Raw genomic sequence first — 24,969 nt, 5'->3', positions numbered from 1 at the left:
CATGAGTGACCAGGAACTAATGTCTGATGAAAGTTGGTGGGTGAATATTCAAACTTTTCAATCCTGGAATGAGAGGACTCTGAGATATGTTTTGCCTGGGCTCCCAAAATCTCTCTGGGAAGATCAAAAACTCCAGTTGCCGAAGGTAACTTGCCTTTATTGGCTCCTTTCCCTTCCTTATTTCACTTTCCTAAATAAACTTTTACCTGAATCCTTATCTCATGGTCTGCTTCTGGGAGAAATCCAAACCAAGACATCACTCCTAACTGTATTTGCTGACAAAGCGGCTACTGGATATATCAGTTCAAGGTAATTTATGGGGAGATAGTATAGCTGTCCTAGATTATCTTTGGTCCCTGGAAAAAGCACCTCACTCCATACCATGAGCAAAATCACCAAATTATAAATATGCTAGGAATTGGCACATGAAAGCCACACATTTTTGGATGTGTGAAAGAGAAATGTTTGGAAGAATGCTAACAAAAACTTACATTAACTACTAAAATGCATTCATTCATTTATTTAACCAAAACTTCCCGAGGATTTTCTACAGGATATAAAATGATCAAGACAAAAAAGGTCCCTACTAGGAAGGAGTTTATATTTTTGTTGGTGGAAATGGACAAACAACAGGAAAACAAATTAATAAACAAGATAATATCAGATAGTGATAAGTGATGTCAAAACAAAACAGGATCATATGATAGAATGACCTCACTGAGGGAAGGTCATACTCTATTAGATTGGGGTCAGAGGGGTCCTGTCCTTTCCGAGAAGGTGACATTTGAGCTGGGGCCTGAATGACAAGAGAGAAAGAGTCCTCTGAAGATACACACACTCTTTCTCTCTCTCTCTCTCTCTCTCTCTCTCACACACACACACACACACACACTGATTTTACTTTGTTGCATTCCTCCAGGTTCTTGTATCTTACAGCACATCACCATAGGCTATTCTTTACCCAGAAAGGCCTTTTACCACAACATGACCACCCCAACTGGCCAACTTTCAATTCTCCCTGAACTTACAGACAGTACCACCTTGCCTAAGGAGGGTTTCCCATCACTGATAGAAATCTCTCTGACAAACACATATATCCAGGAATAATTTAATATTGATTTTAAAATCCAAACTTCATAAGTCACCAATAACCATGTGGATATATAGGTCACTTCTGTTTGTGCAGTAATAGTCTAGGCACATCGCCGGGGAAGTCCGGACTCGAGAAACTAATCTCTGGCCAGCAGTACTCTTCTGAAGGAGGGATATTTCAATGGTTCAAACAAAAGAAACACTTCAAGGACTCAGTAAAGCCCAAAATTGGGTTGAATGGGGAAAAGAGGAGGGGGGAAAAAGCAGCAGTTGATATCAAGTAATCTTTTATGGGTGAAGGTAATTAAGTCTCATGGCTCACAGCCTCTCAGAAGGGTGCTGCACGGAGTCTTCTCTTGCTGCAATATAACATGGGCCAGTCATTGTTTTGACGCACTTAAACTACAACAGCTTTGGGTTTTTTTTTATTATTATGTTCAGTTAGCCAGCATATAGTACATCATTAGTTTTTGTTGTAGTGTTCCACGATTCATTAGTTGCATATAACTCCCAGTGCTCCATGCAATACGTGCCCTCCTTAATACCCATCACCCGGTTACCCCATCCTCCCACCCCCCTCCCTTCTGTAACCCTCAGTTTGGTTCCTGGAGTCCAGAGTCTCTCACGGTTTGTATCCCTCTCTGATTTCCCTCCCTTCAGTTTTCCCTCCCTTCCCCTATGGTCCTCCATGCTATTCCTTATGTTCCACATATGAGTGAAACCATATGATCACTGTCTTTCTCTGCTTGACTTGTTTCACTTAGCATAATCCCCTCCAGTTCCATCCATGTCGACACAAATGGTGGGTATTCACCCTTTCTGATGGCTGAGTAACATTCCATTGTGTATATGAATCACATCTTCTTTATCCATTCGTCTGTTGAAGGGCATCTCGGCTCCTTCCACAGTTTGGCTATTTAGAGCTACCCTATGACCCAGCCATTGAAAACTAGGTATTTACCCCAAAGATACAGATGTAGTGAAAAGAAGGGGCACATGCACCCCAATGTTCATACAACAGCTTTGTAAAGTAAGAATCACTATCCCCATTTTGCAGATAAAGCTCAAAGAGTTTAATTAACTTGCTGAGAGTTGTAAAGGTAGTAAATGGCAAAGCTGGATTCAGACCCCATCAGACAAACCAGATTGTGTGATTCCAAAGCCTGGTCCATGCCCTTTCCAGAATGCCGACCTACCTGTAAGCTTTCACAGGGACACGTAAGAGGGCATCTGCCAGCCCTAATTCACAGGCAAATCTCGCTCTTTTCCCAGTGAAAAGAACTGGCCATGTGTCATTGGCCTCAATTCACAACCCGCCCACTCAGGTAGTTAACACAGCTGTCACCCTCACCTGTGAACAACAGAGGTAAACAACACACTATTTCATGGTTAAAATCAGTGTTTGTAGGTGGGAACGTGGTATAGCAGAAAGAGTCCTGGAAAGAATGCTAGACAAGCTGGGTTATAAATCTGTCACTGTCGTGGTGGAGCTTTAATCCCAGAGAAATCTTGTCACTTCTCAGGGACTCCCACTTCCTCACCTATAAATAAAATAAGGATGTTGGACTCAGTTTTCAACAGCAGTCCACTGGCATTTGAGGACATATAATTCTTCCTTTTGTAGGGCTGCCCCTGGCATTACAGACATTAAGCATCCTTGACTCTGGGCACTAAAAAAAAATCTATAACTCCTTTTTAAAAATTCCAGTTAACATACAGTGTTATATTAGTTTCAGGTGTACAATATAGCGATTCAGCACTTCCATATAACACCTGGTGCTCATCACAAGTGCCCTCCTTCATCCCCATCACCCATTTCACCCATTCCCCCCCCCCCACCTCCCCTCTGGTGACCATCAGATTGTTTTCTATAGTTAAGAGTCTGTTTCTTGGTTTGCCTCTCTTTCTCTCTTTTTTTCCCCTTTCCTCATTTGTTTTGTTTCTTAAATTCCACGTATGAATGAAATCATATATTTGTCTTTCTTTGACTTATTTTACTTAGCATAATACATAAAACTCTCTAGCCCCATCCAGGTCTTTGCAAATGGCTGAATAATATTCCATTATATATAAACAGAAGACCCTAAAGACTCCATGAAAAAACTTTTAGAATAAATAAAGTTAGTAAAGTTATAGGATACAAAATCAATCCACAAAAATCTGTTGTGTTTCCATACACTAGTAATAAACTTTCATAAAGAGAAATTAAGAATAACATCGCTCGGCATCAGGGAAATCCAAATCAAAACCTCAATGAGACATCACCTCACACCAGTCAGAATGGCTAAAATTAACAAGTCAGAAAACGACAGATGTTGGCAGGGATGCAGAGAAAGGGGAACCCTCCTACACTGTTGATGGGAATGCAAGCTGGTGCAGCCAGTCTGGAAAACAGTATGGAGGTTCCTCAAAAAGTTGAAAATAGAGCTACCATACGATCCAGCAATTGCACTACTGGGTATTTACCCCAAAGATACAAATGTAGGGATCCGAAGGGGTACGTGCACCCCTATGTTTATAGAAGCAATGTCCACAATAGCCAAACTGTGGAAAGAGCCAAGATGTCCATTGACAGATGAATGGATAAAGAAGATGTGGTACTACACACACACACACACACGCACACACACACAATGGAATATTATGCAGCCATCAAAAGGAATGAGATCTTGCCATTTGCAACAATGTGGATGGAACTGGAGGGTGTTACGCTGAGCGAAGTAAGTCAATCAGAGAAAGACACGTATCATATGACCTCACTGATATGAGGAATTCTTAATCTCAGGAAACAAACTGAGGGGTGCTGGAGTGGTGGGGGGGTGGGAGGGATGGGGTGGCTGGGTGATAGACATTGGGGAGGGTATGTGCTATGGTGAGCGCTGTGAATTGTGCAAGACCATTGAATCACAGATCTGTACCTCTGAAACAAATAATACAATATATGTTAAAAAAAAAAAAGAAGAAGAAGAAGATAGCAGGAGGGGAAGAATGAAGGGAGGGAAATCGGAGGGGGAGACGAACCATGAGAGACGACAGACTCTGAAAAACAAACTGAGGGTTCTAGAGGGGAGGGGGGTGGGAGGATGGGTTAGCCTGGTGATGGGTATTAAAGAGGGCACGTTCTGCATGGAGCACTGGGTGTTATACACAAACAATAAATCACGGAACACTACATCAAAAACTAATGATGTAATGTATGGTGATTAACATAACAATAAAAAATTTTAAAAAGAGAAATTAAGAATAAATTAAATAAATAAATAAAAATTAAATAAATAAAAGGCAAATTAAGAAAACAATCCCATTTATAATTGCATCAAAAAGAATAAAATATATCTAGGAAAATATATATATATATATATATATATATATATCACATCTTTATCCATTCATCAGTCAATGGATAATTGGGCTGTTTCTATAATTCGGCTATTGTAGACAATGCTGCTATAAACATCAGGTGTACGTATCCCTTTGAATTAGTATTTTTATATTCTTTGGGTAAATACCAAGTAGTGCAATTGCTGGATCATAGGGTACTTCTATTTTTAACTTTTTGGGGAACCTCCATACTGTTTTCCACAGCGGCTGCACCAGTTTGCATTCCCACCAATAGTGCAAGAGGGTTCCCCTTTCTCCACATCCTTGCCAACACCTGCTGTTTCTTGTGTTGTTGATTCTAGCAATTCTGACAGGTGTGAAGTGGTAGCTCATTGTAGTTTTGATTTGTATTTCCCTGATGATCAGAGATGTTGAGCATCTTTTCATGTCTCTTGCCCATCTGTATGTCTTCTCTGGAAAATGTCTATTCATGCGTTCTCTCTCTTTTTAGTCCTTGTAACAATCATATTTCCGAATACCCCTAGGCACTGCCTAGCAGAGAAGCAGTGCCTTTGTTGAGAAACACTGATGGATGATCAAGTTCTATAAGGCCCTCTGACTACTGGGCCAAAACTGTCATTACAGCATGTGGCAGGGAAGTGGAAGTGAAGGAGGGAATCACAGGCCAATTCTACCAGTGTAGGGTCCAATCAAGATCATATTCTTGAAAGGAAGCCATACTTCTGGTATCGTTTATAGATCTTCTAGAATATTATTAAAGAAATTTTCAAATTGAATTTATATAATGTTCATATAAGATAAGTATGCAGAAACTAGAGGGTATTACACTAAGCAAAATAAGTCAATCAGAGAAAGACAAGTATCATATGATCTCACTGATATGAGGAATTTGAGAAACAAGGCAGAGGATAATAGGGGAAGGGAGGGAAAAATGAAACAGGACGAAACCAGAGAGGGAGACAAACCATAAGAGACTCTTAATTTCAGGAAACAAACTGAGGGTTGCCGGAGTGGAGGAGGGTGGGAGGGATGGGGTGGCTGGGTGATGGACACTGGGGAGGGTATGTACTATGGTGAGCACTGTGAATTGTGTAAGACTGATGAATCACAGACCTGTACCCCTGAAACAAATAGTACATTATATGTAATAAAAAATTTGTTTTTTTAAAGATAAGTGTGCAGAAACACCCTGCAACAGTCATCCCCTTCCAGCAAGGACTAGGTTCAGGGTGGCCATCCCAATAGCCCCACCCTAAGGATGGATCTACATACAACATCAATGATAAGCAATGAAGAAGGCTTCTGTGTAAACAAATCCACAGCCTGGTATATACCCTGCCTACTCCCTTGTTACAAGTAACCCCAGTAAGCTCCAGATATGCAGATATGTCTCCTGGTGCTAAGTTCCTAACCTTCTCACACAAAACATCTACCTATCAAAAAAAAAAAAAAAAAGGTACCATATTTAAAATACTGGCTCAGAAGCCACTTTGCCTATAAGCCATTGCCCCAAATACTGCAGCCCAAACAGATTTCCCTTCTCTCAAAATAAATATAGCATTTCCAGTCTGTAATTGAATTTTTCATTAAATTGTATAATTGTCTACTGTTCCTTAATCACACAAAAAGACATTATTAGTGTTGCCTTCCTAGCTTGAATGCTAGGTCCCAAAGTCAAGGGTCATGTCTTATACTACTTTTATATTCCCCAGAGTGTCTAGCACATTCCTGGGAACACAGTAATGACTCAATAAATATGTGTTCTGTCTTTGATTTTTTACAGTGATCCCAAAAATACCACTAGCTTGGCCAAACTTACATCTTGCAGGCTAATAAAAAATTTTATTTATTCAGCATCTTTTCCCAAGTAGTTTTCAAAGTACTTTTCAGATGACATTCCTAATTCTCACATACCCTACATGTACTATAAGGAATAAATAAAAACACTAAAGTTTACAGGATGAAAGCAAAGAAAATTAAAATTGTATGCTCTTTGATGAGGGGTATACTGAGAGCTGCCAACTGGGTATGTCTCCCAAACCCTACTGAGTCCTACAGAAAAATTCCAACATGTCTCCATCTTGCTTCAAATATTAAAAATTTCTTGGACTTTGCCAAGACCCTGAACAGGATCCACCTGGGAAAGTTGGTCATCAAGTTCAGGTGTTACCATTAATCTAAGGAGAGGGCGCCTGGGTGGCTCAGTTGGTTAAGCGACTGCCTTCAGCTCAGGTCATGATCCTGGAGTCCCGGGATCAAGTCCCACATCGGGCTCCCTGCTCAGCGGGGAGCCTGCTTCTCCCTCTGACCCTCCCCCCTCCCATGCTCTCTCTGTCTCATTCTCTCTCTCAAATAAATAAATAAAATCTTTAAGAAAAAATAATCTAAGGAGAATCATACCAAATTTGCATTCTGAGCTTAAATCCTAGTCATCACCTGACTCTATCCACATCCTTTGTCCAACTTACCACATCCATCTTATCGACACTTCAATTTCTCTGTTTTACTACAAACTAAGGTCATCAAAAAATATTTATTAAACAACTATTCTATGACAAGCAAAGCACTGTTTTGTCAATATCTCTAAAGGAAATAAGATGCTATGCTGAGTGCTAATATAAAAGAAATAATTCCTCTTCATTCTTGCTCCACTTTAATCTTTCTAACTTGCTAGGCATCAAAGTGGTACCTTTTCTTCATTCATCATCATCTTGCCCAGGGATTCTGGTATCTTCTTCTACCCCTAGGTCAAGAAGCCACTGTCGAGGCTCTGTCTTCAGTACTCTTTCCATAATTTATCATTCATATAGGCTCCCCCAGACTGTTTTTCACTTTGCTTTGCCAAATTGAGGTTTTCTGGGATAACAATAACCTAGCCTGAAGATGTCCAAAGAAGGGGCAGATAGGGTGAATCAGGATCTCGTATGCCATCATCCTGACCAGGGGCAAAGGCTGCCTGGCCAGTGGCAGTCAGAACTGGAAGACCGACAGAAGCTTATGACCAGCCATCACCAAAGTTGAGTGCATCACTGGCAGCACCTTTTGTGTCAATAAGCACGTGGGGAGAGAACTCTGGATGTCTATTTTGTAATGGTCACACTCTACTTGTTTTTGATATGGCAACTCAAGGAAAAAAGATAGATATGATGCTTATTATAATAAAGTACATGTCTTAAACAAGAAAAAATGAATTTTTCTTTGGACCAATGACTTTATGGTAGGAACAGAGGTCCTTTAGTTCTTTAAAGTTTTTAAATAATATAAATGAGGAAATAATCAAGGAGGAGTTACTGGAGCAAATGTCTAGCATAGCAGGCTGTCCACCATAGGTAAGTACAGAGAAGCACCTATTCAATTCGCAAAATCCTTTGGTGTTCTCCCACGGAATAAGGGCTTTCTCAGAGTATTCTCCTCCACCTGTGTCAAATCCCCGTGAAGTGAGCATTTTCCCTGGGATACACGTTTCACTTAGAAGCCCAGCCAGCTGGAGATAGACTTGTTTATGTTTAAACAAATTCACAATCTAAGAAGTATAACTCATTGGGATTATAATGATATTATCCTAAAGAAAACTGACTGAAGTCTTGTCAATCACAAAAGAAGCAAGGTCTAATCAAAGCAGTAAACACATCTGGAAGTTTTAAGGACTCTGCAGGAGAAATTATCTACTGATTTTGAAATGGAGCATTTGAAGGTAGGTTTAGATGTTAATTAAAAAAACACAGCCCAACAATTTCTGACAAAATCACAGCCTTCTTATGAATTCATTATTTGGTAAAATTGATGCCTGACCTAAGGCTTCATTTGCCTCTATTAAAAGGTAGTGAAAAGCAAGGACTGAAGAAAGAAGTTGAAACTAAACAAGGATCCTTTCTGTCCTTCTTTTAAGAGTCTGGTACTCATAGCAGAATTGTCTTTAGCTTAAAGCAAAATAACAACAAACAACAAAAGAAAAGAAAACTGCTTCCAAGGGATTTTCTGCATCAGACCATGATGAGCTGGTATTGTTTCAGGAAGCACAGCCATGATTACACTTTTATCTGTTTTACTTAACTGACTAAAAATATTAATGGTGAGGGAATAAAATAAGCAACACTATTTCTTGATGCTTATATTGAAAATTGTAGCTTGTTAAATAAGTGATCTGAATTAGAGCTCGACTATCCAAGGCATTCCATGTTAATTAGACTAACACTTTTTACGGCTGCTGTGTTTACAAGCATCCAGCAAAGAGTGGAAAAATATAAAAATGAATAAAATTTATTTTCTGTTTTGAGGAACCGTTCCTAGCAAGGAAGACAGATATGAAAAAACAGACCAGGAAACTGAAAACAAATGAAATAGGTGTTCTTGGAGAGTTTCAAGCGAAGTCCCAAAGGCTCTGAGAGAAAAGAGAAATTCAATAATTAAATGAATTCAAATCATAGCCCCCCAAAGAATCCTAAGACGGCATCTTGTTTATTCCTCGTTTTTGTTGTTGTTGTCTGTTATTAACATGTAAGAAATATGAAGACCAGGGAAGTTCAACAGTTTGCAAAAATTACAAAGCCCGCGGAAGGCAAAGCTCAAGGGGGACCAAGTTCTCTGACACCAAGTTAACTATGGTTTCATATTATGCCATCCTAACTTAAGGGTTTCTTACATCAAAGTAGAACTTTCGTTTGGAAATTACATGTCTAAGTACTTGTCAGTGGGTCTGCTGTAATTTTATTTATTTATTTTTTTTGCAGGAGGTGGGGGCTAGATAGAAGGTAGAGTTGTGAAATGAATTTTTGAACTTTAAAAAAATAGGCCCTTTTCATTGATTATTTCCTCCCTTTCTACGAGAACAGAATAAAGCAAAGAAGCAAATGTGATATAGATGGAGATCATAATGCTAGGGGATTAGTGAGGAATCTTACTGCAAACACACACACACACACACACACACACACACGAGGGAGACAGCATGAATAATTTCATCAAAGAGCACGGACTGTCACTGGCCCCTTGTTCTGACTAAAGGTCAATGTGCAAAGGAGGACCTTCTGAGAGTCCCAGATGTCAGTCCATATCACAGGCTGGTTTTCTCTCTTTGCCGATAAAAAATGGTTCTTTCTTTCACATTCAGACTTGCTGAGAAAAACAACATCGTCATCATCATCAACCATAAACATCTCTTGCAAGAAGACAGAAGATTCTCAGCTGTGGCAGATTCCCAGCTGGTAGCAGGGGAAACATAACTTAGTTGGGAAGCCCCAGACAGATACATAAAAGGGAAATCCATCATATCGGGCAGGTGTCCAATGAGCAGTACAGGCCGTAAATGCTACGGGGGTTATGTGTCAATACCTCAGCCCTGGGTGTGAAGCATCATAATTTTCACTGAGGAGAACAGTGAGTCTCAGAGGAGCTGATGTGCCTGTTGGTGGTAAAACTCAAATTCAAACTGAGGTCCAATGGGCACCAAAGTGTTTGCCCTTGAACCACACCCTCTCCCCCTGTATATACCAGCTTTGCTTCTTTCCTCCAAGAAGGCTAGAACTTGGTCAGTGAAGACCATCAGAGCCTTGCCTGATTTGGATCCAGACACACAACAGGAGGCAGGAACCTGTCCTGGAACTGATGTAGTGATATACCTGCTTTTGACTTCCCTGTGACATGATGGGCCATTTACCTTCAGGAGAAGAAGGGGTTGCTGACTCAGTCATGTCCTGTGTGTACATCTTAAATCCCAGTTGCCTGAGGAAGCATTTCTGTCAGATGTACTTTCACCTCATTTAGGGCCAGATGGCATACTCTCTGAGACTGGGATAGAACGAGCCTTCAATAAATGCCTGATTGCTAGGACTGACTCATGTTTGTGGAAGCAGACACAGTAAGGTCCAGGAAAAGAATACCTCGCTGTTCCTACCTGTCTGTGATATGCAACTTCAATTTGCTTGTCTTCAAGAACATTCTACATCTGGTTTTTTTGTTTTTGTTTTTGTTTTTGCTTAGTGTTCCTTTGATAGGGAGAAATTAAGTAACTATGTTCATTGCATGTAGGATTCTATGTACCTGCACAGTATGACACTTCCCATAGATATGAAATTCAGGCATAAAAAAATATTTTTGTTAATGAAGTACAGTTAACATAAAAATATTTTGAAAGATTATAATGTCTTGACTATGGATGACTAATAATCTAAAAAGAGTAAGTTGTTATCTTGTTTACAGCTTAGAAATTAGTGAACTGTGTAATGAGATGGCTAAAATAGCTCATGAATATTAAGCTGCCTTAATGGATGCAGAAAGTCCAGAACTAAGGATTTCACATCTGAGTTTTAGATGACAAACATGATGAGGGGTATCGTGAGTGCAGACTCTGGGGCATGTTGTCAGGGCAGGGAAGGGTGGGACCCCACTGTGGGTGAGAAGAACTGCAAGGATAGCAAAAAAAAAAAAAAAAAAAAGAATTCAGGAAGAAGGGGCATAATGTTTGTTTTCAAATATAGCACTTAAAGGGAAGAGAGATTAGATTCATTGTGTGTTGCTCCAGCAACTGAACAGTAGGTCAATAGGTAGAAGAAAATGTTGATTTAGTGTAAAGCAGGACTTTCTAAAAATGAATCTCTCCTAGAATGGACTGGCCAGCGAGGAAGCAAGATTGCCAGCTGATTATTTTCAAGAGGTGGGCTGGCCCATTTACAGAAAAGGCTACTGAGGTGGAAGTTCATGCACCTGATAGGTACCTCTGAAGGTGGTTACCATACTCATCAAACATTTTATTGGGCATGTTATTAACATTATACTGTTCAAGGTCAGGGGAAAAAATCACTTCCCTAAAAGACACCCTCATTGCTTTGTTTACACAATGAGCAGAGGGCTGATTCCAAAGCTTTACCAAATTCAGTTCTTATCAAATCAATGTTCAGAAAGTGATTAGATGAGTTGGAATCTCATATTATTTAAATCATTACCACAGAGGTTACAGGGTTTTCTCTTTTTTAAAAAAAATTGAGGGTTTTTATGGACACATGTGAACACATTAAGTTATTTTCATTATTGACATATCTTTAATTGTTCTCTAAAACTACACCAAGTCTCCATAACTGTGCAATTTACCAGTGGAGTGACCAGAGAAGTTTAATCCTCAGGTTCACAAATTTAATCAATATAACCCATGCCTGTTTTTCTAAGTTAAACAATTTACTGTGCCACATTCTCACTGTATCACTCAGATTTATCTTTACATTAACAATGCTCACCAGCAGATAGCCAAAAAGCCTCGCCAAGTTGGACCAACTTCAAGATTTGTTTCCATGCTGGGGTATTTCATGCGCTTGGCAGAAGTAGGCTGCAACTGGGGCTCCATTTATTACATTATGCTATAAACATTATGTCCGGACCTAATGAGATACTCCACATGACAGTCCCGTAGGTAACCAAGCACTGTAAACATCTGTTAACACAAGCACCAGATATAGCATAGAGAAGATGCCTAGTATCCATTTTAAGTGGTTTATAATGTGGAGTCTGCTGTTTATGCACTAATAATAAAAAAACACAGCCCCAAACTCTGTCTAGAACAAATATTTGCAACGCAAAGTTATGCTCAGTTTGAAAAAAAAAAATGCACTGGAGAGTCATGGCTTTGTCACTGCCTTTATAGACTTTCATTTCACACTTTAGCCTATTAAGTGTTGGCCTTCCATAGCATTCAGCAGACCAAAACTATAATTTCACTGTGATATATTTACTCCAAATGGAAAGCTGAATGTTGGCTCACCAACTTTCCTTAGACTTATGTGAATCAAAAAGTTTACAAGGGTGGAAGGAGATAAAGGACAGGCCGAGCTTAAACTACAAATGATGTCCAAGGATCTCTGGGTGAAAACACATCCTTCCAGCTCCATCTGAAGTCCATCTGAAGAGAAACCGTAAATAACCAGAGACCCCTAGAAATCTAATCTGGGAACAAGCTTTTCTCAAAAGGAAACAGAATCCCCAATCACAGAAAAGATGGAACTAACAATCCTGTGGACTAAGTCATTTTGTTTCTATCTAGCATTTTAATTTCTGGAAAATATTTCACATTAATTACCTCCAAAGTGTATATACCTTGGCACCCCAGAGAAAAGGACTAGCAGGGTGACCCAGGTGGAAACTAGCCTAGAACACCAATTGCTCACGGCACAGCTGCCGCAACATGTATGAAAGGTGGGTGCCTTCCCAGGCACACGTGCCAGGGATTCTAAAGGTAAACACCCCAGAGACCATCTAGTTTCTGGACTGTGCCCAGCTGCACCCCAGGAATCTCAGACCTGCAGCTCCAACTCGGGTCTGGGCCTCCAAGGTTCTGTACCTACACATAGAACCCTCGTCCTCCTATGCAAGTCTCCTGAGAGCTCCAGAAACCTCCTCCTCCAGCCTTCAGCTCCTCAAAGGCAATGGGTTTAGTGTTTTAAAGCTAAGCAGGGTCAGGCCTGGTTAGTACTTGGATGGGAGTTTAGTGTTTTTAAGTCCGTGGTATTTAAATCCTATGCAGGAACTCCTGCGACTTCCCAACCCCCTGGCCTCCCGTTACCTTTCCCTATCCCTTCCAAGGTCTCCTGGCTGCACAAATGGGCGGGCGGCACCTCTCTGGCCTCCTCCTCCCCCCTGCACAACCTACTGGCTCAGGCGCCGACACGCCTCCCCAGGCGCACACACGCGCGCACACACGCGCACACACACACAGCGCGCACGTACACCCATCCAGCACGCGTACCCGAAGCCAGGTTACCAACTCCCGCAGCCGGGCCCGAGTCGGCGTCCCCACTCGGGTTATATATAAAGCACTCGCCCCAAAATAGACTCCCCCACGCACCCGCGAGTGGGTGACCCTGCCCGGCACCCTGTGCACGCCACCAGCACCCTCTCCCCTGACATGCGGCTACCCCACTCACCCGCAGCTCTCATGCCTCGGGCAGTTCTGTCAAAACTTTGAGCCTGGTTGATTTCATAACCACAAGTGTGTCAGGGGCTGGGGGTGCTCGGCTTGCCACGATGTCCACCCACTCCAGCTCCTGGGGACTGGTGGCCGTGACTCTACTGACCCCAGCTCCGCGGGTGCCAAAGCGTGGCTGCATTAAGCACAAACGCGCAGAGGGCGGTGCGCTTTGGGGAGGAGCGCGCGGTGCCGACGCGCACAGCCCGACGACCTCCCCTCTCCTCGGGTCGCGCCGCCAGGGACCTCTCCCCGCTCCGCGGCGGCAGCCTCAGCAGTTCCTGCCCCAGCCCGGCTGATGATGTCAAAGAGAAACGCAAAACTTTTACGACTTTAACAATCCTGGCTTCAGAGGAAGCCCCTCCAGGTACCGCGAACACCGGCCACAGCGGGCGCCAGCGTGGGATGGTTCGCCTGTCGCCCCCAACTCCTGACGCCCACCACCAATGTCCACACACACACACATCCACAGCGTGGATCGGGTTACAACAACCCACCAGCAGAAAACAACTTCTTCGCGAGGAGGAGGGGAGCACAGCCAACCCCCAAGTCCCCCGGGAAAAAAATGACTCGTGTAAATACATAAGCCAGATCCCCACTTTGATAAACAACTGGTCCACTCCTAGGCCCCCGGGCACAAAAGGGGGGACAGAAGAGCCCGACTCCCTGAGCCTCTTCCCCCCCCACCCCAACCCCACCCCCCCACCGACCCCGCTCCAGTACCTCTGAGTCTCGCCTTGGGATAGAGAGCGCGGGTTCGCTTCCGCGCTGGGGCCGAGGGCGCTGGGGCCTCCGGCCTGCGTGGCCCCAGCCCGGGGTCCCCGCCGCCGCCTCGGCTCAGCAGCAGCCGCCGCCACCGCCGCTCCAGCAGCCGCCGCCGCCGCCGCCGCTCCCTAGACCGCCTCCTCTTCCCATGGCTGCGCCCAGCTTGGCAGCTCGCGGGCTGTCAGGCTTGGGGAGGAGGAGGGGCGGGGTGAAACGGGAAGGGAGGACGGGAGGGGATGGGTGGGAAACGGCGGCCGCCGCTCACCAGGGGTCACGCCGGGCCCGGCCCGCCGCCCCCGCGACCCGGGCAGCAGCGGCGAGGGGAAGCGGGAGTTCGGGGCGACCGGTTCGAGACCCGCTGCGGAGGCGCGGAGCGCCGTCCGGGCCAAGCATTCCGAGGAGCTGGGATGAAGCGTTCCCCGCGAAGGAGTTGGAGTTGGTGCGTGTCACTCTCTTCGGGGCTGCGCGGCTCCTCCTAGAGGAAAGTATTGGTAGTGGCAGGACACTTCCTCTCCGCCCACTCCTGTTCCCGAAAAGAAGGCAGGACCTAAAAGAGCATTAAGTGCAGTCAACAAATTGAAAGGAACACTTAAAGGTAGCTATCTGCAGGAATGGAGGGGAAAAGCGAGCAAGATCGCTTGGAAAGCGTGATTAGCCAACCAAACATTGCCTCTCTCCACCTGCCTCTTGCTCCCTGGGTGAAAGGATAGTTAAAAGTGGAGAGGATCTTCTTTTAGAGGTTAGAAAACAGAGACAGAGAGATGAAGTAATTTGCCAAAGGCACGAGGCATGTTAGCAGAGATGTTATGTCCCGAAGCCAGAGCACAGGGCTGCAGGGTGTCCGGACACAGGCCTCTCAGCCTGAGGAGGTCCTTGTGTGTCCCGCAGGGAACGCCTTTTAACGCCCTGCGCAGGACACAGCTCATCTGTCAAACCCGAGCCTGTCCCCCTCACTCCACTGTAGGGAAATAAAGTGAGAGGAGAAGGGGTCGGAGTGCTTCAGAAAGTTACTAGCGTTGTGCATGAGCATGTCATTTGGTAGAGCATCACCCTCCCAGGCACCCCATGCTTTTCTTAGCAGAAAGTACAAAAGTCCAGTTCCAGGTTGTCTGTGATCTGAAGGAGCAGCCAGTCATGCTGTCTTTTTACTATTTACTACTGACTGCCAGTGTAATGTCATTTATCTAACAGCTTCTAAAGAGCTTCGGCTCACTAAATGACTCTATTATTATTATTATTATTATTATTATTATTATTATTATTACAGGGCTCGCAGACACAAAGCCAAGTTTATACCCAGAGAGAAATGTTTAAACAACAATCTAAAGAAACCAAGATTCTTCGCCCTGGAATAAAAGATTGGGGGGGGGTGGCAGGGGGTGGAGAGTAACACGTGGTAAGTGGTGCATGGAAAGGAGTCAGGAAGGAACACAGGGCCGAAGATGGGGGCAGCAGATGATAGTCCTATTTTTTAAAATTTTTAAAAATGATTTTATTTCTTTATTTTCTCAGAGAGAGAGAGAGAGCACAAGCAGGGGGAGCATCAGGCAGAGGGAGAAGCAGGCTCCCTGAGCCAAAGGCAGATGTTTAACAGACTGAGCCACCCAGGCGCCCCAGGATACTCCTATTTTTAAAAAAATCAAAGAAGTGGGAAATTCTGTTCCTTAGAGTCCTTTTTGAGTCTCAGCTGTGGCTAAACAACCCAACTGTTCCAGGCAAAGACAGAATGAGAGGAGGAGGAAAGATTCTGGAAGGGGTGTGTATCATCACTGTCCTATACTGTGGTAGGTGTCCCGTGGATGTTGATTTTGAACTGGTCCTATTCTATCCCACCTGAGTACAAGAAAGCTTTCTTCCCCTGAGGCCCTTCCCCAATCCCTTGATTTCTGGGCTTCCAGGCTTTGCTGGAGCAGGAGTGCTTCCTGGTGTCTGGAGTTTTTAAAATGGGAGTGGCCTACACAGAGAGAGATTAGGGTAAAGGCAGGCAGAACTCCGGCTGGGTGGTCAGTACATGCCACACTGGCTGACAGGGCAATAGTGACAGGAGCAGAGACCAGGCACTAGAATGGAATGCTGACCCCATTCTTGTCTGAGATGACCTTCCCAGTTAGCGCGTCAGACTCCAGCACCACCACATTCTCTCGTTATGTCCTTTCTGTGCCTTCTCATCCTCTTTCCCCCATCCTCCAGCCCAGAGAATCTTAATGTAGTCTAGGAGGTGGCAGATGGACTCACAAAATATTTTCTATGTTCTATTGTTCATGGCCTGAAAGGATTTAAGGGCCATGCTAAAAAAGAAGGATTGCCTTCTTTTTTCTTCTGGATTCAGCAGTAGCCTTCATTCCCTAAGACATGTGGACTTAGGGAATGAAGGCTAAGGCGAAAATGTGGACTGACTGCTTTTGCTTCTGCTCCATCTTTGGGAAAATATCAGCGTGCAAGACAACACAGGAAAAGACACATCGGTTAATATAAAATCTGATGGAACTGGATATAACCTTGCAACTTACATGGAGGGCAGTCTTTATTTTTAAGTTCCAGGAAGAAAGGTCCCTTGATCTCATATATGATGATGTGTAGGTCTACAGCAGGATGTCCCTCTTTATATCTTCCAGATTATGGGGGGAAATGTATCAGGTCTTAAGTGGACTAGTTTGTTACAAGTTAAGGCACACCAAAGCACATTCACCTCATGAAAGGCAAGGTTGCACTTACTCAGGCCTTCCCCTCTGCCTGGAATAGCCACCCAGGCACTCCATGTATTGTTAATATTTGTGCCTAAAATGTCTAGGTTAGTGCCCAGCAAATGGTAGATTCCCAATAAATGTTTAGTCAAATTAAATGAAAATTTAGGGGCACCTGTGTGGCTCAGTCGTTAAGCATCTGCCTTCGGCTCAGGTCATGATCCCAGGGTCCTGGGATCAAGTCCCACATCGGGCTCCCTGCTCAGCAGGAAGTCTGCTTCTCCCTCTCCCACTCCCCCTGCTTGTGTTCCTGCTCTCCCTATCTCTCTCTCTGTCAAATAAACAAATAAAATCTTAAAAAAAAAAAAAAAAGAAAATATATACCACCCACATTTCTATCTCAAACCCAGATCTCTATAAGGAGCTCCTAACTGCCATATTCAGAATCTGTTCTCTTCTTGTGAATTCCTCCATGACCAGCACCACCATAATCTCTCACCTGGATTACTCCTGGGGTCTCCCAACTCCACTAGTCTCCCTACATCAACACCCTCCCCTACCCCCCACCAACCCAGAGTCCTGTGCAAACTCACTTACTAGAGAAATTCTTTTCTTTTTAATATTTATTTTATTTCTTTTAGAGAGAGAGAGAGCAGAAACAAGAGGTGCAGAGGGAGAGAGAATCTCAAGCAGAGTCCATACTGAGCACAGAGCCCAATGTGGGCCCAGATCTCATGACCCTGAGATCAATGACCTGAGCTGAAACCAAGAGCCGGGTGCTCAACTGACTGCGCCATTCAGGTGCCCCAAGAAATTCTTTTTCAATTAAGTCATATTAGGGCATTCTTCTGCTCAAAACTTTCTCCATTTAAGTCAGAGTAAAATTCAAAATGATCCATGACACCCCGTGTACCGATAGGGACTCATGAGTGAATGTTCCACTTTAAATCATTTAAGTGTAAAGATTTAAAAAATAAAAAGTATTTTTTGAGATTATTTTCCCCCTCCTTCCATCAAATACAAAATCTTGTTTTTAAAGAACACGTGATAGAAAGTCATCTAGCTTCTGTCTGGATAAATATGTTGATGAGTAACCCACTAACTCCCTTACTGGGAAGCAAGCACATTCCATTTTGTGACTACACTATTCATTAAAAGTGCTTTAGCCAGACTCTGATATTCTATCATTTCTACCCAGTTCTATCTCTAGAGCTCATAGGGACAAAATTCGCCATTTAGATTTTTTTTTTCTTTTTATGAGACACACTTTCACATGTCTCACTGCAAGTTACCTCTCTCCAGGCCAAATATGCACAGGTCTTTTCAATACTTCTCATGTGATGTGGTTTCCAAATCTGACATCATCCTGGTGCCCCCTTAGTGTGTGCTCCAGCTTACCAAATTCCTTTATAAATTGCTATTCTCATTATCAAATTCAATCTCCTGATGGACACCACAAAATAGAGGAAAACCATGAGCTTCCACCTCGGGCCTCTGGAGTAATGGAAATGGCAGGAGCCCTGGAGTCTAGCAGATGTGGGAACCCCAGCACTGACCCAACTTCATCACTCAGGTTACTCTCTGAGGAAGTATATTTAGCAATGTTTCCTTGATCCAAGCATTTCCATCTCCTCTTTCCCTTCACATTCTATCCTTTCCTACCTTTTGTCTTCACATATTATTTTGTTCTTTGCTTCTATCCTTTTCATTTTTAGAAGAGGTGAAAATATAAAAGCAAAAAAGGATATGAATGAAAGGAATCTGAGGAGGTATGAAAAAGTTTCTCTTAGCAACTTTCCTTTATAGAAATTAGGCATACAGAATATTTCCAATTACTAAATGAACTATCAATCGAGTTTGCTAATCAGACTTCTCTGAGAGCATCATGAAAACCCAAGACGAAGAACACATGAAAGGAACAGACCTACTACCACCCATAGTCTACCCAGTGAGGTCAGGTGAGGGAATGAGAGGGAGATTCCTGACTGGAAAAACCCTTAGGAAGAGCAAGGAACTGTACTGAGGAGAGAGAGGACTTGCAGGGTAACGCAATTTTGTCAAGGGCACCGGCCCTCTATAGCACTTGCTGAACCAAGTGTCGGGTTGAGACATCTTACCACAGGAAGCATGATATCTGTAATAAAAGAATCTGAGAACTAAGTAAAATAGGTCTCAACTATAGTAGACAAATAATAGATCAGAATGTCTGTTGAAATTACATTTGCTTCATAAAGTTTGTTTATCCTAGGTTTTTCTAACACTGTATAGTATTCTAGGAACATTCACATAAATTATATCAATTTTTCTTCACAGCAGTTCTGTGAAGAAAGTGCAATTCTCCTCTGTTTATCAGTGAGGAAGCTCGCTTAGAGAAGCAAAGGGACTGGGCCAAGCCCATAATTAGGTAGATGTAGGTTTGGATGGGAACCCAGAGCTTTTCTGGGATGAGTCCATTCTTTGGAATCCTCTACTGTCCCTCCAGCTAGCCACACCTACCATCTTGTCCATCTTGTGTGTGGGGGAGGGGGAGGGGGGATCTTAATTCCAGTATAATTAACATGCAGTGTTATATTAGTTTCAGGTGTACAATATAGTGATTCAATAATTCTATCCATTACTCAGTGTTCATCACAATAAGCGTACTCTTCATCTCCTTCACCTTTTTCATCCATCCCCCCACCCACCTCCCCTCTGGCAACCATCAGTTTGTTTTTACACCACCAGACTACAAGCATCTGTCTGAGACAAAAACTTTAAAATTTCCTCAAATTTCTGGGAATCAAACTAACAGGGAGGATGGTGAGGGGGGTGGAGATCAGCAGTCTGTTGCATTTTAAATACCATTCCATGCTGGTTCACCTCTAATATTTGTGGGGTCCAGAACCAGAAGATAAATGGAGCCCATATACCATAGGCCTAAATATTTAAAAGTGATAGTCAAACTAACAAATTGTTGGATACAATATGTTCTATTTTCTCATCTTGAGAAATGCGCCTTCCCAAGGACTTGGGAGGAGGCGTTTGAATTTAGATTTCTCAGAGTTCTGCACCAGGAAGTGGAGATGCAGTGAGATCAGGTTGATCCTCAGTGTCCATCCTCCCCACTTCTCTTTCTGCTCATAGCTTTCCCCTCCACACAGAGAGGGTCTCCTCTACGTGTGTGTAGAACCCCAGCTCACACGTCTAAGCTTTAACCAACCTCTCTCTCTCCAACCTCCGGATTCAGGGCATTTAGGCTGGGAACTCCAAAGTCTGAGATATCCTTAGAGGACAGTCTAAAGAGAAAGCACAGCCCATGGGTGGGCACATCTCATTCGCCCAACGGTTTCTTGTCTTGTGAATTAGGACATGGGCTACAAGAGACCCAGTGCAAGGACCTCTCTTTCATAAGTCTGAGGATAGTACTTATTATTTGATTTCATTTATCTGCATGTACATTTCTTCCACAGTCTAAGGGCATCTTGGAAAGAACATCCAGTTAAGGAGCCCAGTGCAGAATGCAGCATACATTAAGTACTTAACAAATGCTTGCTTAAAAAGTTGAACTTCATTTTTTAAGGCCATTTGATGCTCAGTATTATAAATCAAGCTAAAATAAAAACAACATATTATAAAATATATTTGAAATATATATCCAGAAGACACCAAAAACCTGGTAGTAAAAATCCTAGAATTTATGGGCATTTGGGTAGATGACAACTTTTAGTTAATATGAATAGTTCTCCTATGGATTATCTGGTATGTGTGTTTTGGTGAGCATTTGTACACATTTCTGCTGGGTACATACAACCAAAGAGTGTTCAAAGTGGCTGCATGAATTTGCACTTCTACCAGCGCTGTATGAGAGTGATCGTTCACATCCTCACCAGCACTAAATGTTTTTCACCTTTTTTGTTTTAGCCATTCTGGGGCCTGTGGAGTAGTACTATATTCTGATTTATTCTGAGTATTTTCTTGATGTCTAAGGAAGTTGAGCATCTTTTCATGTATGCTGGTCATTTGGACCTCCTCTTTTGGAAGTGTCTGTTTAACTCTTGCCCATTTTACATATATATATATATATATATATATACCCTGAATTTTTTAGTTACTTGGAAAAATTACACTAAATTATTAACTGTGGTTTCTTCTAGTGAGTGAAAATTTTTGGAAAGTGGGAGGTAGGTGGGAGGCATGAAAGAACAGGTTTTTATACTTTTACACTCTGCTTTTCTTTGAAATCAGGGAACTTTAATCCGCATAACAAAAACCTCATCCAAACCAGAAGCTGAGTATTCATTTAGTACTAAAATTCTATGTCTTATGAAGTGCTTGAATGGCAATTTCCTCTAGTAGGCTAAATATATAATTTGCTTTATATAATTTGATTCACAAGCAACTTTGTAGAAATACATACATTGTATAATGTGATATGAGGTACCATCACTAATTATTTTTTTTATAATAAAAAGCATGAATAAGCCAAAGCACTGGATACATAATAATCACTTTATTTCTGTTGACTGATAATTTTCTAAATCAACATATGATGTCACAGTTTTTAATCTATTTCCCTTATCTGTTTTATCATTCATTTGCCTTATTTATCTATCTATTTAATGTTTTTCTAGCCCCCTTCTTCTGAAAGAGGACTTGAGATGGTTTGTGGAGAAATGTATAAGCCAAAAAGATGAATAAAATAAAGCAAATGAGAAAATGGGAAAGGAAAGAAAAGGGAATAAAACTAAGATAACAGGCAGGGATAGTTAGCCTTTGAAAGCGTATCGTAATGTACTGTTCATTTGCCAGAAGTCAGCCACAGTATTTACTCTGAGTTTCTTGGTGGCTATAACAAATAAGAGAAAAACTAACAAATAAAAAAACATCTTCAAGATGTACAGTGCCCATAGGTGAAAGCCAAGCATTGTTTAGAAGTACATCTTCCAAAACCAATACATTCAAGAAGTTGTTCCTGGAGGTCATCTTACATGGATTTGACATGGAGGACTGGATGATATATTGGTGACTTTGTATAAGATGAGACCGAAGGACTCTCTCTTCCTCTGCAAATTCATGTGGAGATACCCAAATGGGAAAATGCTGCCAGAAATTTGAGGCAATCTCACACTCATCTTTTAACTTCTTTTTAACTCAAAGCCATTGGTAACATTTAATTTTAAGAAACAAAGTGTTTACTTCATAGCAACCACAGAAAGTTTGGTTCAAAAGTTATTTTAATTTAATATCCTAGATTTGAGAATATTGGTATTTAAAAATTTAATTACATTCATAGTTCATGAAAATCTTAAAGAGTCTATGGAACTCTGTGTTCCAGGGTTTAAGCAGAATCCATGCAGATAAACAAAAACCAAAATGAGCAAGATATCTGAGATTTATTTACAATTCCCAGCTTTCTTGGGATTATTTGAAGTGAAAGATCAACCTAACTACTGCCTTATCTGGGGGTTTATTAAGTTTACTAGAAATATGTCAATTATTTCATATATGCTTATGACTCACAAAAGATTTAAACAGTTTTAACCACATTTACATGCTTTATACATGATGAATGTTGATTTCAAACTGAAAACCGTCAAAGCACAACTAGAGCCTGTTTTTACTCCTTGAGATCACTGTCTGAAAATAAGTTTGCAGAAATAAACAGCCTTAGTAACTTTAAATTATTTTAAGTGTCAATAATAGGACAGCAGAATCAGCAGCCCAATATTTGTGGTGTGAAGCAAGATCATCAAAGTTTCTCAGATAAAATTCCTCACTATTCTCTCATGCTGCACTATTCCAAATTCATCTTTCTGAGCATGAAATTCCAATTTTAAAATTCCTTCTTTTGGTGAATTCTTAGTTTGTAGAGTGGTCTTGTCAAAATTCAAATATTTATTTGAGATGAGCAACAAATTAAGTTACTAAAAGGTATTTGTGCATTCACAGGGACAAATTAAGTGGTTATATATTTTTAAAACAAAGTACCTGTTTCATTTATGTCCTTCCCCAAGAATTCCATATTTTGAAGGAGATTGTATGTCAAATATTAAGTTCATTTTTTCAATTTTTATTAATCTATCCATACAAATACAAAATTGAGCTGCTGATCACTATAAGATAATACTGAGTTAACATAGTTTCATTCAATGGGGAGGAATTAGGTGTTTTATATTTTCTATCTGGCTTTATTATGGATAGTGTATATTTTGCATTAGAAGAAAGTGACTATACATAGAGTTAGATGTAGATATGTCATAATACTATATATGTATACCTATATATTCTAGAATCTTGTTTTAATTTTGAAATATAACTCCATGGTAAAAAAAAAAATCAAACAACACAAAAGGATATATAATGAAAAATTATTTGCAACAGATAAAACAGAAAAAATTTAATGTAAAAGGAGATCTTATTAAAAACTCATTCATTAAAAAAGTAGACAACCCAATAGTAAAATCGACATTTCAAAGATGGTTAAGAAGAGACCATTCACAGAAAAATAAAAATAAAGTATTATAAACATTTGAAAAGATGCTCAAATTCATTCACTGCTAAGAAAATGTAAATCAAAATAATAAACTTTTTTTATTCTATCAGATTGGAAGAGATAAAACATGTTAATAGCATATAATATTAGTCAGGGTGTGGGGACAAAGACACTCTTGTTAAATGTCAACTGAGAGTAAAATATATTTTCAGAACAATTTGGCATATCTATAAAATTTTAAATGCATATATCCTTTTGGCCAGAGATTCCACTTCTAGAGATGTATATTTATAGATGAACTCACAAAATTTTGCTAAATTATATGAATGAAAGCAAGTTAAAAATAATTCTGCATTCTTTGTCTTTTAAATTTTAAAAAATGATATATTATTTCTATGCAGAAAAGTTTAATTTTTATGTGGTCATACTTATCCATTTGCTTGTCACAGGCAATTTACTGTCTTACATAGTTAACTCTTATGAGATAGGACAAAGTACCACCACTTTTCATTTGAGGAAATGGAGGCTCAGAGCATTTACCTAGGCAGAGTGAAAGTAGAGATTTGATCTCAGTTCTAACTGACTTCAAAACCTATAATATTTTCACTGCAGCATAATCTTGAAAAGTTCCAAGATGGAAACCTTGAAGGTAGCTTGGGCATCACCACCACAATTTGAATTTCTACCAGTTCAGGGACCACCAGATGGGAAGAAACTACTCTTAGCAGCTGCTGCGCAGTTCCACTCACGGATTCACTTATTTCGCCTCTCAGGTTTGGTGTATCCAGTATGCATCCAAATCTTGCTCCACCATAGAACGTTGGAATAAATGAAATCACATTTCCCTATTTGGAAATGTATCTCTGAAGATGCTAATGTTTTCAGAGATTTCCAAATGGGAAACGAACACGTCAAAAAGGTTGTGATAGCAAGCACATGGGGAGAGGGACACCCCCATATAATGATGGTATTGTATAGTTAATAACATTTGTAAATGGCAATTTGGCAATATGTATCAAAATTTAAATTCCACATATTCTTAGAATCATCAATTCCACTTCTGGGATCATCCTACAGTACATTGACCCAGTACAAAAATATATGGATAATGATATTTGTTTCATCTTTAATGTAATAGAGATAATTTGATGGCAAAATGTTCCTTACTAGGGACCAGTTAAATAAAGAGTCCATGCGATGGATTGCTTTGCAACTCTGTAAAGAATGAGATAGATCAGTCATCACTGATATGAGCTGCTGGCACTGATTAAATAAAAATAGTTCCAGGAAAAAAAACCTAAAGTAGGAGCCAAATTCTGTAAAAATGCAGAGCAAAAAATCTGGTTACCCCTAGGGGTAAAAACAGGGGAAGGGACAAGTGGGGAAAGGTGAATGTTCACTCTTTAGTCCATATAGTTCTGTGTGCTGTGTGAATTTTTTCCCAGTGAGTAGGTAAAACTTGCACAAATTCACACCTTACATAGTTTTGTTTTATTAGATTTTTTTTCAATGAGCAAGGACAAGTTCTGTAATTTTTTAAAAGGCAGTGACTTTTTTAAAAAGGCAATGATTTTTATAAAGATAAATTTTATAGATATGCCAAATCTCTTTTATAAAGAGACCTAGGCCAAGAGTCAAGAAGGAAATCTGATCTTACATATGCT

General features: G+C 41.2%; 2 protein-coding genes across 3 annotated transcripts in view; both read right to left on the bottom strand.

Moving 5' to 3' along the window:
- Positions 1–14,308, bottom strand: part of LOC118006412 (growth hormone receptor) — a 257,995-nt gene extending 243,687 nt beyond the window's left edge. Inside the window, exon 1 of one of the 2 annotated variants that reach the window (XM_034999068.1) lies at positions 14,108–14,308. Coding sequence is in view for 1 of the 2 variants with exons in the window: in XM_034999066.1 (XP_034854957.1) it covers positions 13,344–13,356 (13 nt within the window). In the remaining variant the exon portion in view is untranslated. Of the gene's footprint in view, positions 1–13,343; positions 13,986–14,107 lie in introns of those variants that run through there. The other variant, XM_034999066.1, reaches the window with a different exon arrangement.
- The window catches only part of LOC118006413 (F-box only protein 4), a 382,076-nt gene continuing 371,343 nt past the window's right edge, over positions 14,237–24,969 (bottom strand). The window contains exon 7 of the mRNA XM_034999073.1: positions 14,237–14,696. Coding sequence (XP_034854964.1) covers positions 14,596–14,696 — 101 coding nt within the window. The 3' untranslated portion in view covers positions 14,237–14,595. The remainder of the gene's footprint in view (positions 14,697–24,969) is intronic.

Source organism: Mirounga leonina, unplaced genomic scaffold (assembly GCF_011800145.1).
Source record: "Mirounga leonina isolate KUSES-001 unplaced genomic scaffold, KU_Mleo_1.0 Mir_96, whole genome shotgun sequence".
NCBI lineage: Eukaryota > Metazoa > Chordata > Mammalia > Carnivora > Phocidae > Mirounga > Mirounga leonina.
This window is presented reverse-complemented; position numbering and strand designations above follow the sequence as displayed.